The sequence below is a fragment of the Poecilia mexicana genome, unplaced genomic scaffold (assembly GCF_051168715.1).
Source record: "Poecilia mexicana isolate PSO_F unplaced genomic scaffold, ASM5116871v1 scaffold_6, whole genome shotgun sequence".
NCBI lineage: Eukaryota > Metazoa > Chordata > Actinopteri > Cyprinodontiformes > Poeciliidae > Poecilia > Poecilia mexicana.
Window position 1 is genome coordinate 9,668,296 of NW_028263375.1, and position 26,845 is coordinate 9,695,140.

The window sequence follows — 26,845 nt, forward strand, 5'->3', positions numbered from 1 at the left end:
TGCACCAGTATACTGTCTGATTATACTGAATACATGCAGGGGATTCATGCAGCTTAGTATGAACCCCCTGCATGTTAGTGTTTATATACGGACATTTCGCACAACGCTGCAGGGCAAAAAGACGATTCTTTTAGGTGCCGTAGAACAAATCCGTTAATTAAATGAAAACTGAAGATGCAGGAATTACTAATTTAGAGCAGTGAGACACAACAAAGGGAAAATAATGCAGAAAACTCGCTAAAGATCAACTCAAAACCACTTTTTCCTCGCTCTCTGTGTTGGCTGTGCTACACAGAGGCCTGTTGCCATAGCAACCGACGACAATGCCACTGCATGTTTCAGGTTTCAACACCAAAAAACACTCAAACATTTCCCACACAAAGAACATTCAGTCTGTTATGGTTTTATGTTTTCAGGCTTGATGTTTATTGTGCGATTATTAAAAAGTGAACGCTGTGGCAGATTAACTACCAATGCCATTAGCTAAGCTAACACTGCCACTGCAGTGGCAGATTAGCTACCAATGCCATTAGCTAAGCTAACACTGCCACTAGCCAAGCCAACACTGCAGTGGCAGATTAGCTACCAATGCCATTAGCTAAGCTAACACTGCCACTGCAGTGGCAGATTAGCTACCAATGCCATTAGCTAAGCTAACACTGCCACTGCAGTGGCAGATTAGCTACCACTGCTATTAGCTAAGCTAACATTGCAGTGGCTGGTTAGCTAATTTAATCACCTGCACTATTGATGATCTGTCAGCGTTGGTGTTTAGGTCGCCTGAACCAAAACACACCAAATTAAACATCACATCTACAGGTTACTATTACCAAAGTCAAGCTAGCATAACTGAACTACTTCCCTTTCCCTTTTTTTCTGAACCTTGTTATCTAGCTGTTGTTGGGTTGACAATTAGTAGCAATAAATTTCTTTTATGCATCGCACATACATTTAAGATATTGTGCGTCATATTGACAGCTTAACAGCTAAAACCAAAGCTAGCCATTGTTAGCGAGCAGTTTTTTGCCCTCCAGCATAGCTCTTGCTCATGTGACGTCGTGCTACAAGAGGTCCACATCGGTCTTTCTCAAACTGTCCACAGACAAAAACCCTGAGAACAGAAATCAAACACAAGGTTCCGATCGGTGCATCTCTACTAAATATCAGAAGAAACCAGAAACAACACAGAATATAAAACAAAAAAGAAGAAGCTAACGCTCTGCCCTGTTGTGATACGTTTACTATTTATTCAGCCAGTACTGCTCAACAACCCTACCTGCTGCGGAGCGGCCATTTTGAATCCAGCGGGGTCTATTCTGCTGGCGGGGTCAGGCTGCACAGGGTGCTGGTATCCAGGGTAGCCGGGGGTGTCCTGTATCACAGGCGGGTCCTCCCTGACGGGCTCCGAGGAGCGAGTGATGGCAGGCTCGGTGGGCAGGCCCACTTCATCGTTTAAGGTCTCGTCTAACTCCTGGTCGGTGTACGCTCCGCCCTCCGTATCCGTGTCCTCGTAGTCAGAAGTGTGGCGGCTGTCTGTGCTGTACATGGAGTATTCGCTACCTGGCGCCGACAGGTAGGACAGACGGTCGTCGTGGATATCCAAGTCGTCCTCTGTGGTGCCGTCCGCCTGAGTGGAGCAGAAAGTCCGTCAGCGATCAGCAGCATGAAGGACAGAAGCACTGCGGGACTTTGTCTCACCTTGCCCTCCGACACCCACACCAGCTGATTCTGCTGCTGCTGGATGGTTTCCTTCAGCGCGCCGTACCAGCCGTCATTCATGTTGTTCAAATTGATGGTTGCTAGATGGAAATAGTTTGGATAAAAATCACTTCACAAGGAAGAAGTAGTATTCTTGCATCAAAGAGGCAATTAGGGTTTTAAAGTCACTGTTTTCCAACAAACTGCGCCAACTTACTGGTGAACAGGTGGTGATTATTCTTCCTCAGTTTAATGGCTCGCTCATAAAGCTTCCTGGCGCTCTTCCTGGACTCTGGACAAAGTCTCGTCCTCATGTTCTTCACACCCTGTTTGTTATCGGGATTCAGGAAGACTACGATTGGGTACCACTGGGCATAATTTAGCCTGTCCACAGCATTTGGGGTGATGTCCAGCACAGCATGTTTGTCCTTCATGGAGTTGAAATAAAAACTGGTTTAGTAAGGCAGTATGTTCGATGGCAAAGTTTAAAAACAATCACACTCACTCTGTCTATGATCTGCTTAATGGTGTGAAGACGAATGATTCCCGAACTGCGTTGGTCTGTTCCTGCATCTCTGGGTTCGCTCTCTGAAAGGGAAAATGTGAAGAAATCCATGAAAAAACACTGAACACATGATGATAAACATCACAATAAGATGTTGGACGATAATATTAAACATACTTGCAAGTTCAAAGAGATCCGGCTCCTCTCTGGACAGCTTTTCTCGAGCCACGTCAGCAATGGGTCCAAAAATCACCACCGGTCTGAGGAAACCAGCTGCACAAAAAGCCCAAACAACAACAACAAAAAGTCAGATTCTTAAAACAAACCTGAGACGAGGTTTCTACGAACGTCTGTACTTTTTCATGCTATTTACGACTTTTCAGAACTTTTTAGCCCATTTTTAAAGTTCAAATAGAAAAACTGAAAATAGATGGATGAAAGAGTATCAATAGACAAAGACAGATGAACAAAAAGATGGACGGACAATTAAACTCAGGGCTTTTCCAAACACACTAATAAACCTCAGATATCTCACTCACGGTTCTTTCAATAATCGATTAATCACGATTAATCGTTCCAGCCCCTACATCTCACCTTCTCTCAGTACGACTCTCTCGTAAGCAGGAAACTTTGTTTGGACCGGCTGGGAGGAAAGGTCCTCCCTGCTTTTCCTCAGGTTCCTCTTTGAGCTGCGGAGACCTCTGAACCTCCAGAAATCGGCCCGGTCGCCTCCTGCCGTTTTGGGAAGCGTGTACTGAACGCTGGAGAGCTGCTCCGCTCTGTTGGCAGAAAGACAAAGATGTAAAACAGGCTCCAGGAACAACCCAAGCACCAGGCAGCGCAGTGCTTTCACCTGTTCTTATTGGGGATGATGCCCCTCTCCACCTCCTGATGGTTCTTGCCAATGCGAATAGCTAACCAAGAGCCCAGCTTCCCGTTGTAGAGCGTGTCCACCACTCGGAAAACCTCGCCCTTGTTAAAGCTTAGCCCATACGGAGATTCCTTCTCGTACTCGAAATGCGTCCGAATGTAGAAAGAATCCCCGACATCCGACTCCACAATCCGCCGATAAACTGTGAACGCAGAGCAGCGAGCCTTTCACACCACACCAATCAGATCAAGATAATTTCTAATTTGTTTAGATTTTTCTTCTCCGCTTACCGTCTTTTTTCTTCTGAGCCAGGATTGTGACCTCTTCTCCCTTAGGAAGATCCAGAAGGAATAGCACCGCCTCCTCTCGGATTATGTTTGCAAAATCAACATTATTTACCTGGAAGTTAAGAAAACATCGTCCCATAAGTTTTATTTTTAGTAGGGATGCAAGTTATCGAATAATGAGTTAGTCTGAAGTTGATCGATCCTATCAAACTTCATGAGCGGCCATTTTCTTAAAAACAGTTTTCTCTTCTATCAAGAGGGCCGACTGCGTTTTATATCATAAAGGGCAAATTTTTTATAATTTGTTGAATCCAAAAAAACAAACAAAAAAAACAAAACAAGAAATAAACATTGAATTGTCCACTATTTTGCATCAGCTGTATTAAATACTGAAAATTGTAGTTTTTGCACATTAATAAACTAGAACATTGATAAAATATGACAAAACAGAAAACTCAACTTGCTGAATAGAAAAAAAGAAAATGAAAATATGTGAAATACTTAATTCCCATGAACAGAGATGTTCATGCAGAGTTTCTGTCTGCAGTTGATCTGGAGGAAATGTTGAAACTTGGCTCCACGAAGTGCATTAACTCACAACAGCCCTCAAAACCAACCTCTATTATTGACGTCATGTTTTTTTCCAATCAGGTTTAAATTTTTGGCGTTATCCCCCAAGACTTTTCTGTCATCGCATCCTCTCCTTTGAGGGAAATCTGTAGAAATTGACGCCATGCAGCTCGGCTGAATGAACGGCATTAATAAAGGTGAAACTTAAGGAGTTTGTCGAGCATTTATATTTCCAAACAGAAGTGGATAAAGTGTATTTTGAATCCAACACTGGACTCTGTTTGCACCATTTCTCTTTCCTGTTCTGGTAAGGCCTCGCCATCTTTGTTTCTGTATCAACTGGATCTGCTTAAGGATGACCAGCAGCGCCCTCTTCTGGATGGAGGCCAAACCTCAACACTGACATTACGTCTTCAAATTCAAAAATACTTTACTAATCCCAAAAAGAAATTAAATGTTGTTGTAACTGTTATTAATTCAGATTTTTCAAAGAGTTATTGTAGATGGCGATGGCTATTGCAGGAAAGACCTGCTGTAGCAGTCTGTGTTAGAACGAATCTGAAGACACCTCTGACTGAAGATAACTCTGTTTTCTCAAGTCAGCCTCATAAAGAGGATGGTCAAGGTTGTCCATAACTTTCTTGATTTTATGAAGAATCCTTCTTTGCATAACCAGCTCATTCAGTCATTCCTAGAACAGAACCAGAGCCAGAACAGAACCAGCCTTCTTTCTCAGGCTGTTGAGCCTTTTTAGGTCCCTGGTTCTGATGCTGCTGCCCCAACAGATGATGCTCTCAACAACAGACTTGCTGCAAACCTTGAAGGACCTTTGCTTCCTCTATAAGCCCAGTCTGCTCTGTCCCTTCTTATAGTTAATTTATTGGAACTAGTTTTAATCTAATAAACCGTCAATCGACAATTAATTGCAAATTTATAGGTTCAATTAGTGCAGAAAAGAATCTCTTAAATCAGAAGATGCATGTAGTTCTCACTGTATTCAGAATCACCTGGATAACTACAGTAGTTTTATTGTAGTCCAGTCTGTTTAGGCGTTACTGGACACAGTTGGGGAGAAGAAGAAAAGGTGCAAACAGTAAGATGTACGAGTGCGGGGGTAATGGGACGGACACAGCAAGATGAATCTGTTTTAGTGTTTGTTCCCAACGGGGCGCCTGCTAGGAGACTAGCTTGATGATGGAGGAATTTCTGAACAGCCAGAGTGTAAATTAGAACAGGCAACATTTCAGGACGTTTTCCTTTAAAAACATGGCTGTTTATACAAAAAACCAACCGCCAAGGCAGGGGGGCCAAAGTGCGGCCCGGGGTCAATTTGCGGCCCTCGAAACAATTTTGTGCGTCCCTTGATCACGATTTAAAATCGGCTTAAATTTGATTTGCCAGGAAGTTGATGCAACAACACATGTAAAAACAAAGCTAGGGGGCAATTTTCAAAAAGTTTACAGGCAGTTTAACATCTTACAACACAAAGTATTCATCCAGGTTTTTGCTTGAAATGTAATTTATTTTAATAGTAAAAGGGACAACAGACATCCTGTGATTTTCACTAAAATACAGAGTGAGTGATAGAGCATAATAAGTAAGTAGGAAATGGTTTGTCAGTGTTTTTAAATCTGGCAAGACCTTCTTTAAGTTTTAAATCTACAGTAATTTACAGAAATCTTACTTATTTCATTAAAATATTGTGAGTTTAGTTTATATCTGAACAGGCAAAAATAAAAACGTAGGTTTGACAATTATACTTAAAAAGGAAAACACTAAAAATGTTGTGGCCTCCCGCCGTTCGTTTCCCCCCAAACCAACATGAACTTAACCAATTTACCAGTTTCAGTTTGTTTTAATTCACAGAGGGGTTGGAAATGAGAGGCTTCACCCTGAGAATTTGGTCGCCCTCCTCCAGGCCCTCCTTAGCAGCGGGGCTGTCCTCCAGCACTCCGGCCACGAAGATGCCCACGTCGTTCCCCCCAGCCAGACGCAGACCCACACTCTCCCCCTTCTTGAACTTCACCAGCTTCATGCTTGGCCTGAGGAGAAACGCAGCAGCTGAAACTGATTTCCACTACTGCATAAATGCTAAAGTAATGACTCTAAGGTGACAGACAGGAGCCTGAAGAGATTCTTAAATCACGTTGTAAGAAGCAGGAATGGTCACTGTTATTCTGCTGTTAACAACCAAGAGGTGAAAACGCTGATAAATGCACATCTTTACATTACAGCTACCAGGAAGACAAAATATCCAGGGACTATATTAAAACTTATTTACAGCTTCTAATGATTAAGTTAAACTATTAAGGATTTAATGATTTGTAAAATTAAAAGTATGAGTTTAAATTTGTGGTGATTGTTTTTTTTACATACGTAGAATCAAAATTACACATACAGGCTAAAATTTATACATGATGCAACCCACTAATGTTCATTTAAATGCCCCATAACTAAACTCTTCTTATTGGATAATTGACTTATCAGAATAGTTTTAGATCAGTTAAGAAGAGGACTTGTGGAGTTGCACTAGTCTGGTTCATTATTTGGAACAATTTCAAGTAATTATATGCAAATATAGACATGGGGGGGGATCCGTCACAACTGCTTGCAGTTCTAGTTTTTTATGTGCTTAATTTCTGTTTATGCAAACAAAAACCGAATACAGACAGAAAAAAAGAGTGGATAGCCTTTTGTGGACCCAAAGCAATACAAGCTCTGGAGTGTTTCTTTTTTCTTGAGCCATTTCTACAAGCACTTTGAACTGCCTTGTAGCTGAAAATGTGCTACATAAATAAAATTACCTTACAGTTCAGTATTTATTTAATTTACCATAAGAAATAAATTGAATCATTACAACCTACAAACAGAGAGTGCCAGAGTAAAAATAATTCATGCTGCGTGGATGTAAACCCACCCCCTGTTCATTTTTAATGGTTTATTCCAAGAAATCTGAATATTTCAATGTAATTTATTTTTCATCTTACCGTAGAATGCTGTCATCATGGGCAGCGCTTGGCACAGGAGCATCAGAGGGACTGACAGGCAGGTCTACATCTGGCTGTCCAGGCTGAGCATACACAGGCTTTGGCTCTGAATATCAACAAAAGTAAACCACAAATTCACTGTATTACTCCACACAACACTGACAGCACACCAATCCACAAAATAAATAAAATGTATATGTACCGCTGGGAATAAATACACTGATGGAATAAAAAAATAAAAACAGAGGCCCAACTGTTCAAAGTATCAGTCAGGCGTTTGTGCATACACAAACACACAAAGCACACAGCGTCCTTAGCTGGGAGGTCAAAGCGAAAGACAGCAGAGCGCCGCAGGCTGCAGAGCAACGTCAGACTCGATCAACTCATATGGTTTATTTTCACCTGGCTTCAGGCAGACCCAGCCAGACTCAGCAGGCGTCTGGATCTAACTTTTTATGGTGGCTGGGCTTTTTAAAAAAGGGGGAAAAATAATCCAGAGATAAAATACACTGAGGAAAAATGGATGTGGGAGAAAAATAGGACCGACTTGCATTTTATCATTTTCACACATCATTTGGTTTTTCTGGGCTACTATTAAGCAAATTTTGCTGGGCGATAAATTGTCCCAGAAGTTATCACGATAAATGATAATATTGTTGTTTTGAAGTAACATAATGGTAATAATGTCATAATAATAATGCAAGAACACATCGTCAGAGATCAATGACGTTTTAATGAACATTTAACTCTGGAACTGGAAGACATTTAAAATATCCAAAATAAATAAACAAAACAACATAAAGCCTCTCTAAACAAAACTGTCGTTTAAAAGAAGCACTAGTTGATGCCAAAACACCAAACTGAGACTTTTATCATCCAGGTTTTGGTAGAAAACAGAGAGAAAAAAGAAAAAAAACGACAAGTCATGCAAATGGAAATGATTGCGTTTGTTTGAATTTATCATGCGAATAATTAATTGCTTAATTGATTATTGCGACAGGCCCAGCTCTGACCTGGGAGGGGAGGGAGCTGCTTCTCCTCTCTTGCGGCGGACGAATCCTTCGGTTTAGGAAGAGGAATGTCCTCCACAAGCTTCGCTGGCGTTGAGGCAGACTTCGACATCCGTTCATCATCGCGACTTCTGTGACTGCGGATGATAAAAATAATTTCTTTTTAAACTATTAATCTCTGGGAAAGGGGGAAGACGCTGAATAATGAATTGTGGAGTGCAAAGCTCTGCAGGCTGTGAAATTCTCTCGTGAGCGGAAACGTGCGAGCGGAGAACCGGTGAAAGAAGAACAGCCAGAGTAGGAGGCGGCAGCAGCAGCAGCATCTTATTCATGAAGGTCATTGCTCTGCCTGTCCACTCTTTTAGTGCTCTATTTTTAGAGCAGCTTATCTAAGGTGTCAGAGGGAATTTTGTCCTCCAGTGTGTCTTTAACAAAGCTTTCTTGGTCCTCACTGCTAGTTTTAAAACATTTCATGTGGTTTTTTTTATATTTAGATACCAATTTTTACTGAAAATTCACTGCAAAAACACAAAATCTTACCAGGTATTTCCAGTGCAAATATCTTAATACAGTTGAAATAAGACAAATACTAACTTACAGATAACAGTTGGGCAAGATACAGGAGCTTTAAGACATTATTTATTCTCCTACAACTTTATTTTCATAATATCATGACTTTATTCTCGTATTTTATTTTATTTTTTAAATTTTCTTAGCATTGCTTTAATACTCTGTTGTACCAAACTAACTTAAATGTTAAATTTCTGCAAGACATGCCAGCTTTAAGTGATTATTTATTCTCGTACAAGTTTCTTTTTGTAATATTATTATTTTAAAAATTTTCTTAGCATTGCTTTCATGCTCTATTGTACCAAATTAACTTTCAAGTAACTTTTCAGGACGATATAGCAGCTTGTTTTAACTCAATAATTCCTTAATTTTGATGAAAAAATCACTAGTTTCTCGGTTAGATTATTTCACTTACAACATGAGAAAAATGTCTTGTTATAAGTGAAATAATCTAACAGTGGAACTAGTAATTGTTTAAGCAATATTAAGGAATTATTGACTTAAAACAAGCTGCTACATCGTCCTGAAAAGTTACTTATAAGCTAGTTTTGTCAAATTTCAAGAGTACTAATAAATTTACACTGGAAAATAGACTGAAGGTATTTGGTAAGACTTCGTGTTTTTGCAGAAAAACGCTGAGAACCTGATATTGTCAGAATATCAACAAAAATATCAAAAGACCTTATTAGATTTTTTTTTTCATTTTACTTAAATATTAAATCCAAGTCAAATTTATAGGAACACCATAGCAGATACATGAAAATACCCTCAGCAGTAAAATCTGGTAGAATAAATTTTTACCTGCCATTGCTGATTTGTTGAGGCGAATGTCTGGAGTGGTCTGAGGGTTCGGACCGCCGGTCCGGCGAGCGGGAGCGGCTGCTACGATGTCTGTCATGCGATCGATTGGAATGGTCGGATGCCAGAGAATGGATGTCTGAAATGTCTGGTCAGACAGAGGTCAGGAGGTCACTGGGCGCAGAGTGAAGCCAGCAGGTACGACTTAATCTGCCATCGTTTCACATGAAAACAACCCTTAGTCCCTCACTCACCATCTCTGTCGGAGGCGTTAGCTGAAGGAATGCTGTCGTCCAGGTCGGGGATGTTGAGAAGGGTCGCCCTGTCGTCTCTCTGAACAACCATTTTTAGTTTGCCCTTTGACCTTTCAATCAGTTTCTTAGCGTCTATCAGGGAGAGGTTCTCTGTCACTGTCCCGTTAATCTGAGACAATCCAAAGAAAGAGATGTCAGCTTTCATTAAGATAGTCATGGTGAAAAGAAAGTACACCCCCATCAAATCATGGGGTTTTGTGTGTTTTATATACATCTTTTTGTAAGAAGTTATTAGTTTTTTTTGCCAAGTTTAAAAGTTTTTTTTTCTTTCACACGGCCTCATATGGGTTGGCAAGACACAGTGAGTGAAAACCAGCATTTTCCAAACTGGTGATAAATTAGTACTTACCCATGATAGAGGCAGAAAAGCTAGCGAGCCAGTAAGGCTATGCTAGCAGCTAGTTAGCGATAGCATCGATCACCTTCAGTCAGACAGCAAAGACGATGTCTGCGTGTGACTCAAACTTCTGCCAGGCAGAAAAAACTCCCTTCCCATTCAAGAACAAATATTCCTGACACGACAAATTTTAAAACCATAAATATTAATTATTTATGGTCAAATTAAATATTTTTTTTTTAAAGTAAGAAATTTTAAGGCCTTAATTGTACATACAAAATGTAAGACTTTTTAAGAGATGTTTGACAACCTGCTAATGTAACTTTGTTGAAAACCGGTCAGAGGATTTAATGTAATATTATTTGTGTAGACATGTATGTTACTGGTTCCATCCAGAGGTTTTGCACATGCGCTCAACGCTGGAGAGCAAAAAGACAATTGGAAGAACGACACCGTTGACAAAATAAAACCTCGAGATGTATGTATTATTAATTTATTGCAGTGTGCCACAGCTATTGGAAAAATACAGAAAAACCATTAAAGAACAACTCAAAACCACTCGTATTTGTCTTTGTTCTCGCCCTCTGTGTCAGCCATGTTACACTAATTTCTATAGCAACCGACTGCCAACTTAGGATTGCATCCCTTTTTCTTTTATATGTCAAGCGTGCATTTAAGATTTAGGGCGTTATGTTGACAACTTGACAGCTAAAACCAATGCTAGTCATCGTCTGCTAGCAGTTTTTACATCATGTGGAGCATATATGTGAAATTTACATACAATAAATGATAAAAGTACTCAATATGAGGTAAAGTATATGGTCTCTAAAGGGCAAACAGACCTAAATGAAGACAGTTAAAAGGGTTTGCATTAAGCTTCAGATAAAAAAACAACCTGATTTGTTTTACCTAAACACAATATGAAGTTGTAATCATGTGTCAGATTCTGCTTACCTTCAGTACAACGTCCCCCTCCTGGATATTGCCATCCCTGGCCGCCAGGCTCTCGGGGGAGATGTCCTTGACAAAGATGTGGCTGGCCAGGCGCAGGCCATATTCTGCTTACAGAGTGAACGACAGCAACAAAGACGATGTTAGCACAGAGAGTTCACGTGACAGCAGCCCCACCGACCTCTCTACGCCGACAGCTGCTGCTCCCGCTGGGATTAACAGACTGATTAAAGAAGATTAATTGCTCTTTTACTTATTTACTTGAGTTTGCTAGGATTTTGCTGAGGCTGGCAACTTTTATTTACTCTGGCAGTTGACCAGAGCTGATTTGGAAGATTTATTCAGCTACCAAAACAGGGAACAGGGGAACGAATAAAACGACGACGTCCCGTTATTCGTTTCTATCCCCGACTTTGCGAGCCTCACCTTCATTTTTGCGGGATTTGACGAGCGTGACCTTGGCGGGGCGAGGGGGAAGGTTGTGCGAGCGGCGGTCCGAGCGCGGCGACAGGCTCCTCTCTCGTGAGCCGCTGCGCTCGCGGTCCCGCCGCCCGCTGCTCCGACCGCTGCGCCTGCCCATGGCCCCGCCCACGCCGCTGTAAGCACCGCTGCGCCCGCTCCGCGTCTCGTATATCTCTTCGTCGTAGCTGTCCTCCTCTTCGTCGTGTTCGGACATGGTTTCCCTCTCCCCCAGCCGGCCCATGGGAACGTGCACCTTTCTTTTTCGTCTGATTGTCTAAATGAAATCAGATTCAGTCACTTCAGATGAAATCAATCGTTAATTCCCCTGAAGTTTTGCTTTTATATTCGTTAGCTATCAAACACAACGCTTGCCAACAAACACTCACAATTTTGGCAATTTTCCCACTTTTGCGAAGCTGCTGGACAGCGTACGCATGCTCCACATTGTCCATGGAGACGGCATTGACCATAACCACTCTGTCATTTTCCCTGCAGGCGAAAAAATGAGAAAAAAAGGAACAGGCACACTGGAGTCTTTCTGGAGCGTTTCAAATGTACTAATTATTTATGGAGAGTAACTCAGAGCTAAAATTAGAGATTTGATCCAGCATCCAAGAACAAAATCTTACTGCAGCAGGCCTTCTGCCGGGCCGCCTTTCAGCACATCTGAGATGACGATGGAGGTCTCGCCACTCTGAAAATGAGGGTTATCCCGACCTCCTGATATGGCTATCCCAAAGCCAAACCCTGGTGCCTGCAAGGAAGAAATATACAGAAACACGCACACGGTTTTTAGATTTTAGAGTTAACTACTGTGACGTTTTTGTGATTTTAATGGAATCAAATGTGTCACCTATCACTTAAAATGTAAATGAGATCCAGTTAGAGTCAGAATCATTAGCAACCGCTGATGAAATCACACAAAACGCTTTATTTGAAGGAGTTTTCCTAAATGTTATGAAGTGTCATTCAGGAAATAATTACACTTTTAATGCACTTAAAATGCAAGTTTTAAGGTAAGGTAATGTTATTTACATGGCACATTTTCAGCACCAAAGCAGTTCAAAGTGCTTTACATGAATTGGAGGGAAATATAAAAAATAAAAATTAAATGCTTAAATATACAAAGAAAACTACAAAATATAAGTTTTCTGGCATTTCGCAAATAGGACCCCAGAAAACTCAATTCTTGCTTAGAGAATTGAGTTACAGAAATAAATCTGCATTTCTACAACGTCATATTTTACTTAAATAGTATCTGTAAAATATCCTTACTGATTCTGACCCAGGAAACAGGAAGAAGGAGAAAAGAGCGAATGCCTTACCCTGTGTAGTGTAACTGTGTGCTGTTCCCAAATGACTGTCTCCTCCATCGCTGCACTCTGAAAGACAGAAGAAAAGTTTTCAGTTCCAAAGGTTCAGATGCAGTTCACGTCCAACGAGCTAAAAGCTGCCAAACGGTTTTAGCCTAATTGTCAACATGATCACAGAAGCAAGGGGGGGAAAAAAGCGTCTTTTATCACTTTGGTTTGGATTAAAAATATAGGAATTCAATACTTTCCTTACATCAAAAATACATTTAAGAGCTTTTAAAACAAATAGACACTATTTGACCAATCATTAAAGCCAGAGCTGACCTGAAATAAACACAAAAAGGAATTTCAAAAAGCATGGAGCTCACAAAAAAGGTCAACCCCCGATGTAAACTGCTTTTAAAAAGTCTGAACACTAAACTGTTTTTAACCAGAAATAAAAAAAACATATCTTCATGCAAATATTGAAATTAAACCATAATAACATCCTGGTTCAGTACTAAAGCACATGTCCAAACATGCACATTTATCTCTACTTCAGGCTCAGATGCAACGTTTCAAACACAAGCTGTATTTTCTTCTTTTAAAACTGCACTCTTAAACTTTAACATTAAATTCTGGGTGCAGAAACATAATTTTAGGACCTGGGAAAAACAAAAACCTTAGAGACAAAGCATTCCTCTTAATAAAGTAAAAGCTGGAGTCACTTCCCCCTTTTTCTTGGCATCTAACAGACAATTAATTTAAAATGTAAAATTTGACAAACAGCAACTCAGTTTGGTTTTTATTAAAAAAACAAACTGCTGTTCACTTCCGTACAGCGTTTAGAATGCATCACAATAGCAAGAAATATTTATAATAAAAACCAAAATGAAACTTCCAGATAATATAGATTCACTGAAGCAGCCTTGAAAATAAAAGCCACAAAAACTAAAAAGACACTTTGATGTAATTTCACATCCACAGCATTTCTGTGAAGCATTAAACAGCTGCATATAAAACATTATTAGGCCTATCCCTTTAAGGCAGATTTCTGCTCGCACCACTACATCTAATCTGATAAACCCTGTAAGTTTCATGTGTTAGATTACGACTTTTAGAACAATTCTCCACACAGAAAAACCCAAGATTTCACTTTGTGCAACAAAATGTGAGGAAGCTCAAGCACAGGGATCAATTTGCGAGGATTTATGAAGCACATAAAGGTCAGTAGACGCCCAAAATATATTTTATTGGCAAGTAACGCGAATGCTTTGTGCATGAAATATAACAGCCCACCAGATTTTGCATCTAAAGCAGTCTTTCGGCATTGAGATGCAGCACACATTGACAGCAGCAATTCAATACAATGAGCAGCTTCTTTTTGAGTCCAGAATAAAAGAAATTAAAAGATTATTCTTTTTATGCACTATGCTTTTCTTTGAGTTCATACAGAGAAACACAAACAGAATCTGTCCTGCTGATCGACCCGTCAGAGGAGATAAAACCAGAAAAATGACCTATTTAATGTTTCTATCCATGTTTTAAAAACAAACCCTATGATAACTACAAGGGTAATTAGAAATGACTACACTGCAAAAACACAAAATCTGACTTATTTCTGGTTTACTTTCTAGAAAGGTGCAAATCTCTGGTACTTTTTCATCAATATTAAGGAATCATTGACTTAAAACAAGCTCCTATATCTTGGTGAAAGGTTATTTATAAGTTGGTACATTTGAAATAAGGCAAAACTAAGACATTTACAGTAGAAACTAGTCCAAAAATACTTGGTAAGATTTTGTGTTTTTGCAGTGTGCATGTAGGAATAGGAAAGTTTAGGTCTGTGATTCTGAGCTGTTTTTTTTTGTTTGACCAACAAACACATCATCTCTGCGTCTGTTACGACCTGTCGGCCAAATGCCAAACATCAGCTGGCGTCTGGGAACACAGGCAGCTTAGTAAATTGCCAAAAGTGGCCCCAGACGTTGCCAGCTTGGCAGCATCAACCGCAAACCCGGATAGCAGCTGATGGTGTTACAAACACAAAGCGAAGGGAGAGGGAGGAACAAAAGTTTGAACGAGACGACTCCTTTTGATCTTTTAAACAGAATGGAGAGCAAATAGGAAACATGGAAGAACAATTCCTGAATACCAACAAGGATTTTTGGGGAAGGTTTAAACCACTGGGATTTACACCTGGATCTTTTTGGCATTGTGCAAAAGCTAAAGAGATCATGCACTGATCATATTTCAGGGTTTCCTCTAGGATTTCTTTTAAAACCGTGGTGGTGGCATGACAGGGGAGACACATAAAGGTGAAACTATATTTATTAACTACATTAGTGTTCAAATGCAACATTCTTTTACAACATTCACTTTCACAGACTTGAACTTAAAATGCTTTTAACCTAAACTTCTCTAGGTACCATTTCTTCAGCTTTTTCCCTCCCTCTACTTCGGACAAGTCTTACTTCACTCCTGAAAGCAGCGCAGCACACAGTAGCCAGACAGGCAGGAGCTGGTGGCGTTGGTTTATAAAAATAAAGTAAATGTTAACATTTTATGATATTTAAATTAATTTCAAACTCTGATTTTGATTAGTATATGTTTGCACACATATATGTATATGCTTTACATTTAAGCCAATTTCAGTCAGTTTTACTGGATGATAAATTGATGTTGCAATAAATGGTAATATTCCCATTTTGAGACCATTTTCAAGTAGTATAAAGGTAATGACATAATAATGTAAGAACACATTCTCAAAGGTCAGTAAACTTTAAATCCTAATGAACATTTAACACGGGAACTGGAAGACATTTTAAATATCCAAAATACATTAAAAAAACAAATAAAATGAATTATGAAGTTTTTCTAAACAAAACTATCCTAAAAAAAGGATAGTTGAGACAAAAACAACACACTGAAGATTTTTAACATCCAATTTTTCTAATAGAAAAACGATAAATCACGTAAATGGAAATTATTGAGTTTGTTTAACTTTTTAACTGCTTTAATAATTGCAATGTGTCTATTTACATATTTTTAACATCAGGATTTCCCCCAGTGTACTATAAGCCTGGCGGGCCACCAGGCTTTACTTGTGCCCCCACCAGGCTAAGCATCGCTTATTTACATTTTTTTTTAATGTTTGCATTTTTAAGACTTTAAAGTTGGTGTTCAGGTATTAATCTTCCAATAACACATAATTATCAAGTGATATTTTCAAGTTTCCTGTCAACTTTAAACAGTTTTTAACTCAAAAACACGGCGGGCCGCTGGATGAATCACCGCATTAGCACCCAACCACTGGGCTTAGCAAGTTTTCTGGGGGAACGTAGAACATATATTAAAAAACAATTTTAAAAAAATGACAGCTTTTATTTTGCCATGCGACACAATTACATGCAGAGGAAACCCTGTATTTAGAGCGGAATCAATCTAAAGCTGACTCATGTTTACTGTTACTGAACTCAACAAAAGCAAAAAAATTTTTTTAACTCCATGCAGTGATTTATTTACTTTATAATAGAATGTGAACCATGTCTGACCAATTATATTCGAATCAAGAGGTAAAGAATAATAAAAAGCAACATATTTGTTCCTGCTGTGCAGATTCCCTTGTGTTGTGTTTACCTTTCTCCTGCACACATCTTTCAGTTCAGGGATGTAATTGCTCAGCTTGTTGCTCTGGTAACACAGGGGACCAATGTGGCATTGCTCGAGTAGCTTGACATTTTCAGGACATGTCTGAAGGCTCCTTTCAAACGTGGGAGGTCTTGAAACAACCCAGCCACATATACAGACAAAACAATACTTTTCACTTTTATTTTATACCTAACATTTAAGCAGCATTGCTTGGATTCCCATCCAAGTAACTATCAGGAAGAGATTGTCCACTATCGCAAGTGAATTTTGGTGAAAATGGCAGTGTGCACCCTTTAGATACAAACAACCCGAGCCAAGAAAATGCTTCATGCCACATGCCAGAGCCAGAACTGGCAGCCACCATGTTGGTTGGGTCATGCTTCGGGGGATTACAACCACCGAACTCTCAGCTGCCAGCATTACAACACAGATGGACAACATGCTCCAGGATGGAGGAACGAACTGGTCAAGAGGGACTGTGTTGGGTCAAATGACAAAAACCAAAAATTTAAAAAGTAAATTGTGATAGTGATCATGGCTGAAAAAGCCTTTTCCTATGGCAAAACAATTAGCATAGATGCTTAATAAAATAACAGAATAGATACAAAGAAAACAAGCAACATGCAATAACATGGTTTTGTTTACATACTTATTGAAGTCAAGAAAAACATTAAACCAACATGTAATTTATTGTAATTACATAAGCATACAGTGACATTAAATTGTATTTTATTACATCTGGGATTTTTTTGATAAAGTAACTCCTTCCTTTTCTATGCAGGAAACCAAAGAACATTTGGGAGGGAAGCAGAATCACATGTCTTGACCCACAAGCTGGGAGTTTTCTAAAACATCACAGATAATGTCTGCTACCACAGTGGTTCCGGTCTTTTAGATGTCTTAGGAAACAAAGTGTTTTCTAAAACATCATAGATAATGTCTGTCTACCACAGTGGAACCCAAAGTCGGTCCTGGAGAGCCGGCATCCTGCATGTTTTAGTTCTCTCCCTGGTTTAACGCACCTGGTTCCAATGATGGCTTGTTAGAAGGTCTAAAAAGAACATTGGCAAGCTGAAAACGTTGAGGGAGAGAACTAAAACATGCAGGATGCCGGCCCTCCAGGACCGACTTTGGGCATCCCTGGTCTACCATTTTAATCTCCATGGCAACCAACTGTTGCCCTGAACAATGCATGATGGTAGTTCCCCCTACTTTCATTGCCATTTTATTGGGTTATAAATCAAACATACCAAACAGCATCAGCATATCTTGTAGCAGACACTTTGTTGTCTACATGAAAGGATGTTGGCTTCAAATCTTCCAAGAACCGTCTGACAAAACAAACCATCAAAAACCAGAAGAAAAAAAACAACTCTTCGTCATGTTGTACGCAGCCAAGAATAAACTCGGTTTTGCTGGAGCAAGAGAAGCAGCTGCAAACATATGAATTAGTGTCTCTTGTGCTCTTACCAACAGCATTGGCAAATGTATTACTGACATACATCAGGTAGTTGAAAACAGCTACCCAATATGCATTTATGTCAAAGGTAGTGCAAGAGAAATTTATTTTGCACCTCTACCAAAGTACAGTGAACCCCATGCATGGTTTCTGCATGCTTCACCAACTCAAATTTAAGACTTTTTAAGACCATTATGAATCTAATTCAAGAAATATATAAAAAAAATTAATTCTCCTTCTATAGATCATCTTTTTCAAACAGAATGACCGTAGCATCCAGTGGCAAAAACGAAGGTCATACTGCCAATTGGCCGTAGATTTACTCATACCAATGATATAAAAAAGCTAGATGCCTAGGAAGGGTATATTATATATAAAAAAAACTAAACTACATAGAATATGAGATAAAACAGTCCTGACAAAAAAAATTTAAAACCTGACATTATGGATTTATTTTTAAGGGCTTGATTTTAGACACTGTTTGGTGTAGAAGTAGTGAGGGTTACTGAGTCAAAGTTAGTCACTTCCAGAATCAGAGAGGTGCATAAATTAAAGGAAACACAGATCTGCATAACGTTCAGGCTGCATAGAGACACACTGTGAGGAGATAAGAAGGTCAAACATAAACAAAAGCAGCTCAAAGCTTTGATTTAACCAATCTAGCCACTCTAGTTGGGCTAATCACCAGAATAATGTGTTAAAACTGGCTTAAATGTTATATTTGTGTCTCTTTAAATGATAATGAAACTTTAAAACAACTGTTTTCACACAGCAGCATGTCCTTAGCATAAATATGCATAGACAAATGCATATTTAATGACCTCTCATGGGAGGAAAGCAATAAACATGCATCCTGAATGCTAATTACATTTCTTCAAGAGAAATCAACATTGGCTTGAACCTGTGTCTGTTTACAGCGTATAAACTCTGTTAAAGTGCAGACATAAGAAAATCCCTCCAATTACTGGAGCTGCTATGATGACAGAAACTTTAAGAGCACCTCAAAACCAAGACGATGGTTAATTATATTCTCCTGAAAAGCATAACTTCTCACACTGTCAAATCAACTGTAAGACTTTGTCTGATACAGGTGAATGTTAATGCACACAACCACGAAGATCCCTGCTTTGTCATCACAGCACCAGTCCAGCACAGCAGATAAAAAAGATGCTTTTTAATCCTGCATTCGGTTAAAAGTCTCATTAAAATTACAGAGCGCAGTCTCCCTCAACTCACTTAGGGAAAAAACTAAATAACATTTCATCTACCGAGGGGTGGGAGGCAATTTGGTGGGCTGCTGAATGCTCTGACAAAGATTACATTCTTTTTCTTTTTTGCTGTAGTATGGTTTAGAGGTACGGCTGAGTCTTATTCAATTCACAGCGCTCTGGGAACGGACCGGCTAAAAATAGCTCTCATTAATTCTGCCATTGTGATGCAGCAACAGAGTGATTTAAGGCAAACTTGCAGCATGAACACTGCAGAACATTTAATAAGATCTCGTTGTATGGAATAGCAACGGCCTGACTGAAACAAATGATGCAATATGGCAAAGGAAAAAACATTCACTGTATCGCTGGGCCCCATTTGTTGAATTTCTCTGACGAGACAAACGGAGGCAAGAGCTGCTCAGAAAATATCTAGAGTCCCAGTGCAGATGATGTTCATACTAAAACATGGTTAATATTACAGAAAAATATTCATATGACGATCAAGATGTATGTGCTAACCAGCAAACCAGCAACGGGCATGATGCAAATGGCTACAGAGGTAATAAACAAATTGCTCAGTCAAAACAACTTTTCCCCTCAACCCTGTTCAACTTCCACTGCGACCAGAGACGGATGACAACAGGACTACGTTCCAGCACGGCTGCTGGCAGTGAGGCAATAAAAGAAAATAAGATGATTGATCACTTCAGAAAGTGAAATCGATGTGCTGCAAAGTGCTGACAACTGCTGAAACTCTGCTGGTTCTGTCTGAGAACGTAGCCAAATGCTAATGAGGGCTCATACCTTCCCTCTAGTCACAGTGGGGCGGTGGGGGGGTCCCCTGAGAGAAAAGTGACAATCTGCACATGCAACATCATGGAAAGACACTGTACTGCGGTTCTACACGAGGACGCAGCAATGTCTGTACCAAGGTCAAGACAAGGAAATCAGGCTGACGTGAAAGTACACTGTGAATCACTAAAAACAGTGGAAGCTACAATGACGTAGGCGAGTCGTCATCTTCGACTTCATACTAAGGCGTTGCATGCGGAAGGCGAGGGGGTACTTACGTTCGGGTCATTACAAACAACAGACAAAAGTGTCCTCAGCATCTAGCTACTCCTTTTGTAAATCCAGCAGGAGATTCCAGCAGACGCACATCAGCGCATGACCGCACCAATCAGTGCTGGGAGGGACTGACCCCCACCTTCCTTCTCCCTTTCCTTAGCTCAAAAACAAAAATAAAAAAAAAGCCACTGGATGGATTTACGAGCACAGGTGAGAGGTTATGAAACACGCCCAACAGCGACTCCCTGGCAGTTCCTGCGTCCCGCACGGGTCTGCGTTCTTACCCAGCATCTCTCCCGCAAACGCTTTGCTCCCTCAAACTCTGCTCTTCCACGCTCAAGGGATCAAAAATCCCCTCCAGCTTGGCAACAATCTGTGAGGGATCTGCAGTTCCGCTACAGCCTGGGACTCCTCTGTACTAGCGAAAATCCATCCGCAGTGTAAACTGCTGTATCGGACTTAACCCTCACGCTGCCGGGCCGAACCGATCCACCATGTGGCTCAAAATGTGTAGTTATCACTATCCTCCTCCTCCTCCTCTTCCTCATTTGTGCTGCAACACATGCATGAATTAAGGAAATATTGTAAAGGACACTTTGCAAAAAATGCACAGCTTTATGGTCAGTAATCAGACCCTATTCATAAATAAATCACTTTCCGACTGAAGCAAAATAAAAGTGAAACCATCACTTAATCTGACCTTAAATGCCTGACTCATTGTAAATAAGGTGGACAAATGGTTCTATAAAGAAACCCTCCCCACAACACAGCAAACGGACCAGAACAACGCTAAGGAGGAGTCGTCAAACGTTTTTAAACTTATTTTAGCATCACTGGCAGATTGTGTTTTACCACAGGTCATTTTACTTTCAAAAGAAATAAAAGTTGGTACAAAAAATAAAATACTGCAAGTCATCAAGATTTAGTTAGAAAGAGCAACCTCTTGAAAAAGTACTGCAGCAACTGATTCAGATGACAAATCAACTAGTTGGATGGATGAAACTGGAGCTAAATCTGACAGATATGTCAGAGTTATTGATGAAGACAACAGTTTTAATGAGTTAAAAGAGAAACATAACATTAATCTGTGATGTACAACTAAAGTTATATAAAAAAAACTGATTTAGTTTGCAAAAGGAAAGCACAATTAAACTGTAGAGCAATGTGGAAAGTCAAAGTGAGAAAAGTTAATTATACTTTCTTTCAAAGCTTTCACAGTTTGTCACCTAAACACTAAACTTCAACACATTTAGTTGGGATCTTGTGTGATAAACTCATAGGAAGGAAAATATGTTTTTATAGAAGTAGAAATCTAAAAAGTGCGATTGGCAACTTTTTGTCTCCTGGGCCCAAACGGTCATGTGTGAAGTGCACTATGGCCACAAAATAATTTTTTTAAAATAAAATTGTTCTTGTCTATTCTTAGAAACAAGAACAGGATTTGGTTCACTATTTATTTGTCAACTTTTGCTGTATTGAGGTTTTATTAGTTTTATAAAATTAATGAAATGCAGATTTGGATGAATCCAGGTCTGATTTTCAGTAAAACTTGTTGAACATTAAAAAAATTATACTTTGTGCTGAACATAAAAAAATTTCCATCTGGAAAAACAAAAATCATTTAAACGTTTCTGGACTTTCTATGGCCGCTGATTAAAATTTTTGTCGAATGACTAATAGTTTAGTCAGATATTTGGGATGGAGAGCTTCAACATCTTACCAGACTCTGAACTGTGGCTGAATCCTTTCAACACGAAAGCGTTCATGTGAAGCTTTTCTTGTAGCTCTGGCTGTATTTACGTTATTTTGTCCTGCTGGTATCAAACCAGTCTCAAGGCTTTTGCAGCAAGTTTTCTTCCAGTTTCATCCTTAGGTTTAGCTCCATCCATCTTTCCATTACTCTGACAGGCTTCCTTGTTCCTGCTGATGATGATGGATTGAGCAGAACGCTGTGAGGCATTTAAGGTTTTGTTTTATAACCTAATGCTGTTTTGATGCCGTTTGTTCTTAATGTTCCCTAAGGGCATTTTTACACCTAATGTTCATTTACTTCGTTTATTTTGTTGGACTGAAACAATTAATGGGGCTAATCGTGATTTATTGAATGTTGAAAATATTGAAGTAATCGCCAACTAATTTATTAATTACTAACTGGAGTATGTAAACTCAAAATGGCCATTTTCTAAAGTAAAGAACATATTTGGAGCAATAATTAAGATAAAACTGTACAAAATATATCCATTTAAGATATATAAAAAAAACACACCAAAACTCCTCAAATGACATTTTTAACACCGGAACTGGAAGACATTTTAAATGTCCAAAATAAATAAACAAAACAACAGAAATAACAAATAAAATGAATTATAAAGTCTCTGTACACAAAACTGTACTTCAAAAAAGGGCTAGTTGAGTTTGGTGTCTTCAGGTTTTAGGCAGAAAGAGAAAAACAATAAATCATGCAAATAGAAATTAATGAGCCTGTTTTAATTTATCATCTAATTAACTGATTTATTTCTTATTGCGACAGGCCCACATATAAAGGTGTTTGGTTGATTTCATAACATATCTACAGACTAAGGAGCCATCTTATTGTAAAGTGTAACCAAAGATCTAAATCAAGTCAAATATAACGGATCTTGTTTAAAAGTTACACTAACATGCAGTGCACACGATACAGGTCTTTGCCCAACCTTGTTGCTCTGGTGTGCATGACCTCTGACACTGGCTGAGTTTTTAAAAATCTGTTTTTTCATCAGCTGATTTTTATAAACATGTCACTCAACGTTGCAGCGGTAAGAGAAGACTTTCAGGATTGCACAAAGCATTTTGAATTTGTCCACCAGAAAGCTGCAGCGCAGAAAGATGGAGCTTCTTTACGGTCCGGCTCAGCAGGATTTGGCGTCACAAGGACAACTTACAAGGCTTCAGCCGTTTGACATTTACTTACATTCGGCGTTTAGAGGGCGTTGTGGCACAACACTTCTGGATTATCTGTTTTCCTTTGCATTTAAACAGGAGTTGGTTTACAATACTAATGCTTGCATGTTTTCTTTGTAAGAGCATCCTGCATGATTGAACAGACAGAAGAATTCACATGCAATCATTCTTGAACTCTAGTGCTTCTTTTGAAAAACAGGAGATAAGAGCGTTATAATAAAAGAGTTCAGCAGTGCAGAGGCATTGCTGAAAAAGTAGATGAATCTAGAGCGATTTCACCATACTGGTATTATGGTATAGAGTTCAAACAGGCAACAGTTATTGTGCACTTTATCGCAGTGGGTGACATGAACTGAAGGTTAGTCACATAAAACTCAGGGTGGCTTATTCTGAAACACACTCGGCTAAACCTCGTGCACTTAAACCTCAAGTGCTGCCCGTCATTGACGGATCGCTCCTTATAAAATACTGACATTTATGAGACTCTTCCTAAAGACTGCTGAAACGGCATCATTTGCATACCCCACAGCCATACTACCAAGGAAGAGAGCTGGGTTACTGTGTAGTTATGAAATGGTTTCTGAGTGAGAGAGAGGGCAAGCATGCAGGGCTGCAACTAAGTGTTATTTTACTAATCGATTATTTTTGTTTAAAAAAATTGGCACATTCTGTAAATATTTCATTTAACCACCTAAGTTTTTTATATAAATTATTAGAAATGCATTGAAATATGCAAATAATTCACCTCTAAGTAAGAAAATAAACATTTTATTGCCTAAGATGCAGCAACATAGCTTGATCTTTTGTAGCAAAGGAAACATCTGCATGTTTTAACATGTGAAAAACTCAGTCCTTTCTGTTTGACTTTACATCAATGCAGTGAAAGTCTGATTTATTGACTATTTTTTCAATTAACCAATTAGCAATCACACTGCAAAAGGTTATTTTTATAACACTTTTTAAGAGTTTGAACCAGGTGAAGCTAAAACTGTGCCACTAGAAGAGTTCTGGGTAGAACAAATGTACAGAAAAATAGGGTTTATATATATATATATATATATATATATATATATATATATATATATATATAAACCTTTTGCATATATATTAAATGCAAAATGTTTAGATATTTTTTACAGTTTTGGCTTAATTTCTGCTCTGACTTTGTTGTACTTTTAGCAAATTGTCTTTTTTAATGTCTCAATACTTAATCTAATACTAAATTAGTTGATGATTATTTCAACAATCCAAATCTCTATTTCAAAGATCCAAAAGAATCAGAAAGTTTGAAATCTGAGCTGGATTATTAATTGCTAAACAGGCTCTTTAAAACATAAACATTTATTCTATTAATGAAAACACAACATCTTGTATTTACTGTGTGTTAAACATTGGGATCCATTGCACAGGAATTAAAAAACAATCATATACAGTTGGAATATTTTTACACCGACTACAAATTATTACAAAAAATAAATAAATAAATAAATAAATAAATAATAATATTTGGCAAAGTCCAACTTGGAAGCTCACAGAAATAACTGACTATTTCAAATTTCATAACATACCACATAAAACTAGTTATCTTTTGTGAAATGAATCTGTGATTTCGTTTAAAGACAACTTTTGGATGAAGTATTCCTGGAGCAGCTACAAAGAGCAGGTGTTCCTAAACGCTGGAGTTTATATTCAGCTCTCGAACTTCTAAAGAGGCTGCAGCTCCCTGGTTTATATCCATTATACGACTGCTTACTCAGTCTGTCAGCTATTTGGAGCCAAACCCAAAGTGCATTTTACTGCAAACTATGGCAAATAAAGCCCACAAAACTCTGTGCAAGTTGTGTTTTTCAGAAATTAAATTCCAGGTCTAATCTTCAGCGCTCAGAGTGACCAATGTCTATTTCCAGACTCTGGAGTCGGGGATCCTGAGCAGCAGAGCCTCGGTGAGAACTGAGCGCATGAAGCAGGAAATCAGCTCCTGAACTCAATCAGCAGCGCAGAGGAAGTTATCAGTGCCCCACACAAGAGAGCAGGAATGTGGAGATAAGCTGAGGCACCGACCTGCTTCCCGCCTCCTCCTCTTCATCACAGTGATGGAAATGAGGACAACTGAGCCAAAGAACAACAGAAATGATAAAGGATGTTTCTGTTCCATTATAAAAAGGTGGTTCATGTTGAAATGTGACTGATGAAAGCCCGAACCCCGATAATTTCACACCCCATGCACACAAAGATTTATGATGGACTTGATTTATAAATGCAAATCCTCTGTATTTGCAGGAGCCGTAGCCAGAATGGCAATTTGTACACACACATATCTACTGTGCAGAAAACATAGAGGGAAAGTCTTCGCTTGGTAATCCTTTAAAGGCAGCCAAAGTACAGATGAATCACTTTTTCTAAAATGCAAATTATGTAGAAAAGGTAAAGAAAAACAGTATACCAATCCTTATTTTCATCAAAACCATTGTCAATTGCAAATATTAACAATATTTTCTCCCAGAGAGCAGCCATTTTAAAACTACAACAACAAAAGCTTAGCAGACAAAACTACTTGCAATATGAGGTTTGTTTTCCCAATTGAGCCAATGAGGCATCAATTTAGTAAATGAACAGAAGTAAAATTGTGCACACTTATTTATTAATGACAGAAGTACACACAATAAATAGCACTGAAAACTGAAATGTGTAGTATTAGCCAACTACTGGACGATTCCCAGTACTTTCTGCACATAAAAGGCATAAATCCAAACCATTCACACAAACCATTTATTCCACTTTTTACAATTTTCTACTCATTTTAATTACAGAAACTTTTGCCTTTATCTTGCATTGGTTCTGCAGGTTTCACCAACTGAAATTTAAAACCATTATGAATTGGATTTAAGGCCTGTGTAACAATCAAAATGTACAAAAGGAGACTGCATATTTTGTAAAAGTTAGTGCCAAGATTTTTTGCACAGAATGAATGTAGCATCATACGGGAGACAAACTGGCAAATTTTCACTAACCCAGAATAGATGCAAAAAGCTAAAGGTATTTAGCAGCTAGTTAGCAGTATCCAATTAGAAATATAAACTACATAGAATACACAACATAAAACAGTCTGCCGCCACAAAATTTAAGATACACTAAAACTCGATAACCAATATCAATACCAACAATTGTTTCCCATACCTACTAATTTAAACTATATGGCTTTCTCTCTGGAATTAAAATACTGCATTATCTTTGTCAGTTTACCCTGCTACCAAATGCAAATGCTAAAAAGGAGGCTGAAAATGTTTATTCAACTTGCATTATGTTTAATGTTAAATTTATTCATTACATCTACTCTCTCTAAGACAGGGGTGCCCAAAGTCGGTCCTGGAGGGCCGGCATCCTGCATGTTTTAGTTCTCTCCCTGGTTTAACACACCTGGATCAAATGACGGCTCGTTAGAAGGCCTAAGAGGGACACTGTCAAGCTGAAAAGATTGTTACTACCACCAGGGAGAGAATGAAAACGTGCAGGATGCCGGCCCTCGAGGACCGACTTTGGACACCCCTGCTCTAAGACAATGATGACACAATGCAGCTTTGTAGATCTTCACAAAACTAAACTCAATCTGTTCACAAGCAACAAGTGAAAAGCACATCAGTCGTGTATTATTACTTAACAGATTCTTATGATGTTGAGCTGTGCTGCAAGCGTCATAAACAAGTAACAAAAAGAGCAAAGTTTAGACCCCATGCATCAACACTCCACTAACGCAGTGTTTCCATCTCATTAGGACATCTGCTGTCACAAGCAAATGGATAAGCCACTCATTCAAGACAGCTTCTATAAATACACACAACTCCAAAGCTACAGTCAGTCAAATTT

At 38.9% G+C, this 26,845-nt stretch overlaps 1 protein-coding gene across 8 annotated transcripts in view; it reads right to left on the minus strand.

Moving 5' to 3' along the window:
• Nucleotides 1-26,845, minus strand: part of tjp1b (tight junction protein 1b) — a 47,015-nt gene that overhangs the window by 16,375 nt on the left and 3,795 nt on the right. For 4 of the 8 annotated variants that reach the window (XM_088006206.1, XM_088006205.1, XM_088006204.1 and 1 more), the window contains exons 2-19: nucleotides 12,686-12,742; nucleotides 11,990-12,114; nucleotides 11,747-11,849; nucleotides 11,325-11,634; nucleotides 10,902-11,008; nucleotides 9,551-9,719; nucleotides 9,300-9,444; nucleotides 7,932-8,065; nucleotides 6,919-7,024; nucleotides 5,823-5,973; nucleotides 3,365-3,473; nucleotides 3,057-3,276; nucleotides 2,798-2,982; nucleotides 2,381-2,476; nucleotides 2,204-2,286; nucleotides 1,916-2,126; nucleotides 1,699-1,799; nucleotides 1,277-1,627 (exon numbers count right to left, since the gene is read on the minus strand). In XM_088006206.1, the coding sequence (XP_087862332.1) occupies nucleotides 1,277-1,627; nucleotides 1,699-1,799; nucleotides 1,916-2,126; nucleotides 2,204-2,286; nucleotides 2,381-2,476; nucleotides 2,798-2,982; nucleotides 3,057-3,276; nucleotides 3,365-3,473; nucleotides 5,823-5,973; nucleotides 6,919-7,024; nucleotides 7,932-8,065; nucleotides 9,300-9,444; nucleotides 9,551-9,719; nucleotides 10,902-11,008; nucleotides 11,325-11,634; nucleotides 11,747-11,849; nucleotides 11,990-12,114; nucleotides 12,686-12,733 (2,754 nt within the window). In that variant the 5' untranslated portion in view covers nucleotides 12,734-12,742. Of the gene's footprint in view, nucleotides 1-1,276; nucleotides 1,628-1,698; nucleotides 1,800-1,915; nucleotides 2,127-2,203; nucleotides 2,287-2,380; nucleotides 2,477-2,797; nucleotides 2,983-3,056; nucleotides 3,277-3,364; nucleotides 3,474-5,822; nucleotides 5,974-6,918; nucleotides 7,025-7,931; nucleotides 8,066-9,299; nucleotides 9,445-9,550; nucleotides 9,720-10,901; nucleotides 11,009-11,324; nucleotides 11,635-11,746; nucleotides 11,850-11,989; nucleotides 12,115-12,685; nucleotides 12,743-26,845 lie in introns of those variants that run through there. The other 4 variants (XM_088006207.1, XM_088006203.1, XM_014989640.2 and 1 more) reach the window with 2 other exon arrangements.